Source organism: Hordeum vulgare, chromosome 3H (assembly GCF_904849725.1).
Source record: "Hordeum vulgare subsp. vulgare chromosome 3H, MorexV3_pseudomolecules_assembly, whole genome shotgun sequence".
Lineage (NCBI taxonomy): Eukaryota > Viridiplantae > Streptophyta > Magnoliopsida > Poales > Poaceae > Hordeum > Hordeum vulgare.
This window is the reverse complement of record NC_058520.1, coordinates 533,439,858-533,447,640: the sequence shown is the minus strand read 5'-3', so window position 1 is coordinate 533,447,640 and position 7,783 is coordinate 533,439,858. Positions and strand designations below refer to the sequence as shown.

Genomic DNA, 7,783 nt, shown 5'->3' with positions numbered 1-7,783 from the left:
CCTTAGCATAAGTTGTTGGTGCACATAGGTAATGTGCACACGAAAACAAAGAAATCTTAAAAAGAGGTTGGAGAGTGATGTTAGATTTTTTTTATGAAATGTACTCCCTCCGTCCCAAAATAACTGTCTCAAGCTTAGTACAAATTTATACTAGAGCTAGTACAAAGTTGAGACACTTATTTTGGGACGGAGGGAGTAATACAAAAGATTTCATAGAAAAAAAATCCTATAAAATCCAATCCTATGAATCAGAAGACCAACGTAGAAAAAAAAATCCTAATAATCTCAATCCTCCAAAAATCCTATAGAGTTCCTTTGAATCAAAGGAGGCCTAATACATCTTTTCATTTCATATTCGACTTGCACTGGTTCTGAAAGTGATCACTACACTATTCAGGAGAGATACCAACGTATTTTCAGTATAAAATATATATAAATAAACAATATAAAAACACACATGCATACACAACGTTACAACCTAACCTACAACCTTCCCCGGTTCCTTCATATGAATATCTGTCCCTGCGACTCCCGGCGAAAGCATGCGTTACTTGTCATCGCTGCAGTGTCCATATATACAACGGAAACCGATCGAGCATATCACCTCCAAGCAGTAGCAAAGAGGGTTAACCGAGAGAGATATCCATGGCCGCCGCCGCAGCAGCAGCGATCATGGCGGTGCTCTTAGTGGCCACGTTAATGGCACGCGCAACGTCGGCGGCGCCGGTTGCAGGAAGAGTCTGGGTCGACGAGGCGAACGGAGGACAGAACGGCACGGCGAGAAGGCAGGTCACCTACGACGGCAGAAGCCTGATGCTGGACGGCGCCAGGAGGATGCTCTTCTCCGGCGACATACACTACCCAAGAAGCACACCCGAGGTACCACGCCGTTTCCTGGATTGCTACGTTTCATGCCTGTGACCTTGTACTGGCTCCTTTTGATTAGAAATGGATTCATCATTTTAATCTCGAGATTTGTGCTCGAGTATTCACTATGATGTGCTACTAGTAGTAGCTTAGTAAAGCTTTCTGCTGTGCAACACGCTGCAGTTTTCAGTCAAATTTCAACAAGCTTTCTTGTACCGATTGATATGTTTCGTGCGTGACTGATTTATTTCTGCTTAGGAGTGGATTTCATCATTTCAATTTGGAAGTATTGGGTTCCTTTTCGTTTATAAATAACTGAAGTGATTCACATAATCAGCGCATCGACCACAAAAGGCACACTTTTGTTTTTCAGTGCGCCTCACTTTTACATCCCGCGTGGAAGACTGCCAGGTAAATGCCGCCGCGGCTGTCAACGCCAAATAAGACATCATTTCAAGCACTTGTTAAAGTAAATTTATGGTTGCTAGTACACTACAGCAAAAAAGTCCAACTCATTAGATAAGCAGAGATGGCCGGTTAAAAGTTTCCTTCAAATTGGTTCAGTCAATAAACACATACAGTAAGCAATCAAGCATGCACCACGAATCATACGATACAGAATACTTCAATTCCTTTCTTCAAACTAATCTACAATCCATTTGAAAAAAAAAAAACTAATCTACAATCCAATTTGCAGATGTGGCCAAGACTCATAGAGAGCGCCAGGGAAGGGGGCCTGGATGTCATACAGACATACGTCTTCTGGAATGTCCATGAGCCTATCCAAGGTCAGGTGGGTTACGCTTTGCATAACACAAGGCAAAACTTCAGTAAAAGGCATTTTCAAACTAAAAAAGTGTTCAAATTCAATTTTCCTGTACCAGTATAACTTTCAGGGAAGATATGATCTGGTGAAGTTCATCAGAGAAATCCATGCTCAAGGCCTCTATGTGAGCCTCCGGATCGGCCCCTTCGTCGAGGCGGAATGGAAATACGGGTAACGAGATGCTGAAGTGCATTTCCAACATGAATACGCAGGGAAGAGTTTCATTTCTATGGTGGTGTCCTGAACATTTAAAGCTTTTACTGGATCTTTTTTTCATGCAGAGGCTTGCCATTCTGGTTACGTGGTGTCCCAAACATTACCTTCAGAAGCGACAATGAACCCTTCAAGGTATTCAACTACCCACCGCAGTGCCTTTGAAGCCTTGAACAATGCTATGGCCTGCAAGACTGCAATCATAGAACAGAATCTTGTAACTGCAGCTGGATTATTTGGAATGAAAATACCGTTTCTTATTTCCTTCAATCCTCTGTTACACATGGTTAAATAAATTATAGTATTACCATATATTCAGACAAAAAAAATCCATCGTAGTTCTAGCTTGTAAAACAGCGTACTACCCTCAGAAACCCATTAACACAACTAAAAATATCACGTGGTGCATTTAGGAAAGCATAAAAGAGAAGACAAATGAGTGTCAGGTACAAGTATAACACATAGGTTAAAACAGATGTCATGTATGAGGTGAGAGTGGTATGTTCCATACAGATTTACCAACCTCACTGTCAGAAACAAACGGTAAAAGAAAACTGAAAAGATGTATCTACAAGAATATAGAGGCTATTTGGTTTGAGGAACCAGATGATGAATTGTCCATGCCATCCTGTAGTTACCTCATTTCATGCTTATTCTATCATGGTAGATTACTCATATCTAAATATTGAATGTCTGCAGGTGCATATGCAAAAATTTGTTGCTAAAATAGTTAACATGATGAAGGATGAAAAATTATACTATCCACAAGGAGGTCCCATAATCATATCACAGGTATTTCAGTTGAAGGCCAGTTCTTTTGGGGCTTATTTGGGGCTGTGAAAATAAGTTACCCCATACCCAGCTTATTCTAGAAGCCCAAGCTAAATTTTTATTTTAGAAGCTGGGTAGAGGGCAGCTTATTTCCACAGCCCCAAATAAGCCACAAAAGAACTGGCCCGAACAATACTTGTCCCTCGTGTTTTGTATTAGATGGTCTTTTATGCAAACCTGAAATTTAACTTGCAGATTGAGAACGAATATAAGCTAGTCGAGGCAGCATTCCATTCAAGGGGAGCACCCTATGTTCGCTGGGCAGCAGCTATGGCTGTAAACCTCCATACAGGCGTTCCATGGATGATGTGCAAACAGGGCGATGCTCCAGATCCCATTGTCAGTGCCCTGTCTTATACCATTATGCAGGATTACAGATTATCCACAATTTGAAAACAGTGTAACATTCACTACATTGTTAGATTAATACCTGCAATGGGCTCATCTGCGGGGAAACATTTCTTGGGCCAAATTCACCTAACAAGCCAGCTTTATGGACCGAAAATTGGACATCTCGGTGAGACAAATACTCTTTGCTTTTTCTCTGAGGATCTTTCACATTCCCAAGGGTATGACCATATAAGGCCTAACACGCAAGTTTCTTTGAATACAGCTATCCTTTATACGGTCATGACCCAAGATTCAGATCACCAGCAGATATTGCCTTTGCGGTTGCACTTTTTATAGCAAGAAAAAAAGGAAGCTTTGTAAGCTACTACATGGTACAACCTACAAGGCTATGAACTTTAGGAAGCTTCCTAAGATCTCTCAGTAAATATGTTTTGTATTTCTTTCATGATCTCATAGAATTACGGATTATGATGCAGTATCATGGTGGGACAAATTTCGGGAGGTTTGCATCCTCCTATGTAACAACAAGCTACTATGATGGAGCTCCACTTGACGAATATGGCAAGTATTTCTACCATTGCAAGCTATTTTTGACATATTTTAAAAGCAACTATTCAAAATTCACTCCACCAGGAAGGCACATAAAACCAAATCATGTAACATGTCTAGTCAGAAACTGATGGTCTGTGAAATCTACATCAATGAAAGATCTTGAAAACACTCTAATTTTGGGAAAAAATGATTAAATACATAAATAAATATATACATATTGGTGTTTGAAATACCAATCATACATCTACATCCAGGTTTAATATGGCAATCGACATGGTCTCATCTCAGAGAATTGCATGCTGCAGTAAAGCAATCTGAAGAACCATTACTTTCAGGAGCATATTCTAACTACTCATTTGGTGAGCAACAAGAGGTGAATTTGTGTGTAGAGTCAAACGAAACTAGGTATACTTTATTTTCAGAAAAATTATGCGGCTAACTTTTGGCATACTACAGGGGCATGTTTTTGAAACCGAGTCCAACTGTGTGGCTTTCCTAGTGAACTTTGACAAGCATAAAACATCAAAAATCCAATTTGGTGAAGCATCATTCCAGCTAGCTCCTAAATCAATAAGTATCCTCTCAAGTTGCAGGACGGTAGTATTTGAAACAGCCAAGGTGAGCCAGCTACCTTCAGTTCTTGACCCATTGAAGACCTGCAGGGAGTGCTTCATTTATCAGTTTTACTTTGGGCAGATAAATGCGCAGCATGGTTTAAGAACAGCACAAGCTGTCCAGTCTCTGAACAATGTTGATAGCTGGAAAATATTCAAAGAACCGATTCCTCTGGCAATAAACAACACAACACACATTGGACATCGATTTTTTGAACATCTCTCAACTACAAAAGATGAGACAGATTATCTCTGGTACCTTACTAGGTAAGATGAGCTCCAGCTTGTTTAATGGTTTAATATTTACATAGGTTTTAATACCTCATCCTGCACACATTAATAATAATAAAATGGAAATCATGCAGATATGATTATAGATCAAATGGGGACACCCAGCTAGTGCTTAATGTGGAGTCACAAGCACATGTTTTACATGCTTACATCAACAATGCTTATGTAGGTAAGGACAAAAAATCTATCTCAGTGCAGTTTATAGAAAGCACCAACTGAAATAGCAAGACAAAATTGAAAAATCTTCAAATATTATTCAGTTGTATATTTGCTATGTTTGCTATCTTCTTCCATATGTGATTAGGTAGTGTGCATGGGAGTCATGATGGACCTAGAAATATCATTCTCAAGACACCTATTACGCTAAGGAAAGGACAGAACTCCATATCACTGCTAAGTGTCATGGTTGGATCACCGGTATGACTTTCACTTATTTATATAGACTCTCAAATACGAAGATGTCGATATTGAAAATCAAGGAGCACATGAGGTGTCATCCAACTGTTAGCCATCAGGCAGCATTGCAGTCCAATAAATACATCAGCAGAGCATGGTTTCTGTTGAATTATACTCCTTGCATTTTCAAAATTAATTGAAGTTCTAGGATTCTCCTAAGCCAAACTTCATCAAATTTGAAAGACTACATAAAATTATATCAGCATCTACAAAATCAATTTTATTCCATTAGTTCAATTATGAAATGTATTTCCATGTTATATATATTTGATATCATAGATCTTTGTGGATATTTCTATACACTTGGTCAAATTTTACTTAGTTTGACTTAGGAAAATCTTAGAACTTCAATTATGTTGGAATGGAGGGAGTCATGCTTATTGTGTTATTCAGATTTTATAGCCTATATAAAATACTGAACAAAATTTTGAAAATATAAAAAAAAACATAACCCCATGACAGAGATTTCAACATATGGACTAGTCAGCAACCAAGAAAGAGGTTCACTAGAGAATCATTGCTTCTTGTTCCTTGACTAAAAATTAATCGCAAAAAATGTGCGTGAACAAAACATACCACCCAAGCTGTGACTAATGGACCCCAAAGGAAAAAAGCTCAGTTGACTCTACATAAGCACTAATAAGAAATTAAGCACAACAAATGATTAGAAAAGCATGTTCCCTACTGTTTCCAATGGACTGGGTTTTCCTCTAACAAGTAAAGGACTCTGGAGCGTACATGGAGCGAAAAATCTTTGGAGTTCGTAAAGTGAGCATACAACAGGGAGATCACAAATCACATTCTCTGAATAACGAGATGTGGAAACACCAAGTAAATCCAGGTCAACACTGATTCTGAATCGATCGATCAATCTCAGATTCAAATTTTCAAGCAATTACATTTGTGCAGATTGGCTTAACTGGAGAAATGAACCATATATATACACGGGAAGGATTATCTCGTGCTCAATGGACTGCCATCAATAAGTCCATGCACCTTCCACTTATCTGGTACAAGGTACATCAAATGTACATAAGTATTGAACTCTTGACAGACTTCAGTTACATGTTCATTCCAGAGTGATGGTAACTGACAGCTTCGGGAAATTGGTGTTGTTTGGTGCAGACGACATTTGACGCACCATGGGGGAATGACCCAGTCACGCTGAACCTCAGCAGTATGGGGAAGGGTGAGGTGTGGATCAATGGAGAGAGCATCGGACGGTATTGGGCCTCCTTCAAAACCCCTAGCGGACAACCATCCCAGTCCTTGTCAGTACTAGAACTAGTTTCGCTACTAACAACACAACTTCCTTTCTTGAACTCGTATGGTGAAGAACAATTGATGTTTCCTTCGCTTGTCTTTTCTGAAGGTACCACATACCACAATACTTTCTGAAGCCTAAAGAGAACACCCTCGTCCTCATGGAGGAAATGGGTGGTGATCCGCTACAGATAACCGTGAACACAATGTCGGTTAGCAGAGTATACAGTAGTGTGAATGAGTTATCTACCCCATCACTCTTGTCACGCAGAAAGCACCCGGCAGTACGACTCCGGTGTCAGAAAGGCAAACACATCACGGATATTGAGTTTGCGAGCTACGGAAATCCGGTCGAGGACTGCAGAAGCTCGGGCGGGAGCTGCCTCGGGAGTTGCCACGCAGAGACGACGGAGTTCGTCGTAAAGGATGTAAAAACCCTCTGCCTCTCCAGAAGTTACATGCTGGTATCAAAATGCACCATCCTATTACCACTGCAATCCTAAAAACTCGGGTGCTTATTTTACTCTTTCAGGCTTGCCTAGGCAGAAGGAGGTGCGCAATTCCGGTACGGCCTGCCAAGTTCGGAGGCGACCCGTGCCCTGGGATCGAAAAATCACTTTCAGTCGTGGCAAGCTGCGGATGAATAGGATAGGAATTGCCACTATCATAGCGTGATTAACCAACATTCGGTTTGTTGTCACAGGGTCCAAACACTGCGCGAAATCACAGGGTGTAGAACTGCAGATGGAGGAATATTGTCTCCAAATGTTAAAATGTACAGAAGTGAGTAGGGTCACTGATTAGTGATTACACGCACCAATTTCGCTTCAGAAATTTGGTAAATTCGCCGAGAGAAGGGAGTTCTTTCACTTGGCATCTAATCCTGCGAAACTCCAACCGCTGCAGAAGATGGAAACTGAATAAGTTAGAGAGGGTAATCCAGCTTCACAGTAAGACCAAGTCTAGTAAAACCCTCAAACCCTTAAAAATAACCGCTTTTTTACAGTTTTCGTCGACAAAACGGCGTAGACTAGAACCCTTAAACCCTTAAACCCGTAAAAAAAATTAAAGGTCCAACCCGCAAACCCAATCCCAGCCTGTAGAAGTGAGGGTTGGGAGGGAAAACTCCCCCCAACCCGTCCTCTCCAGCGCGGGAGCGAAAACCGCCCCGCCTCCCAGCTCCTCCCGCCGCCGCGCCCCCCGCCCGCCGCCGCGCCCGCCCCTACGCCCGCCCCGGCCGCCGCCGCGCCCGCCCCGCCCGCTCCCGCCCTGCATGCCCCGGCCACCGTGGCCGACATGGTGGCGGCGACCCACGTCGGGGCCAAGCGGCGGCGGGCGGGCCTCGCACCGCCTCCTCCCGTCCCGGCCGCTGCCGCGCCCGCCCCGGCCACCGTCCAGCCCACCCCCGCGAAGAAGAGCCGGCCGAAGGTCTCCTCGCGTGGGCCGCGAGGGGCTTCCTCGAAGGCCGCCGACGCATCCCCGAAGCGGAAGAAGGTCGCGGCGCGGAAGAAGCCCGCGA

General features: G+C 42.5%; 1 protein-coding gene across 1 annotated transcript; it reads left to right on the top strand.

The window, feature by feature from the left end:
- The first annotated feature begins 481 nt into the window (after window positions 1–481).
- On the top strand, window positions 482–7,194 carry LOC123440445 (beta-galactosidase 7-like). Its single transcript, XM_045117011.1, has 19 exons — window positions 482–879; window positions 1,565–1,660; window positions 1,752–1,864; window positions 1,975–2,041; window positions 2,606–2,698; window positions 2,933–3,076; window positions 3,160–3,254; window positions 3,351–3,459; window positions 3,565–3,649; window positions 3,895–4,013; window positions 4,097–4,258; window positions 4,337–4,521; window positions 4,620–4,714; window positions 4,850–4,962; window positions 5,725–5,832; window positions 5,911–6,018; window positions 6,127–6,272; window positions 6,374–6,692; window positions 6,797–7,194. Exons 1-19 carry the CDS (start codon window positions 646–648, stop codon window positions 6,905–6,907), a joined length of 2,502 nt encoding a protein of 833 aa, XP_044972946.1. The 5' UTR covers window positions 482–645; the 3' UTR covers window positions 6,908–7,194.
- Window positions 7,195–7,783: the final 589 nt, after the last annotated feature.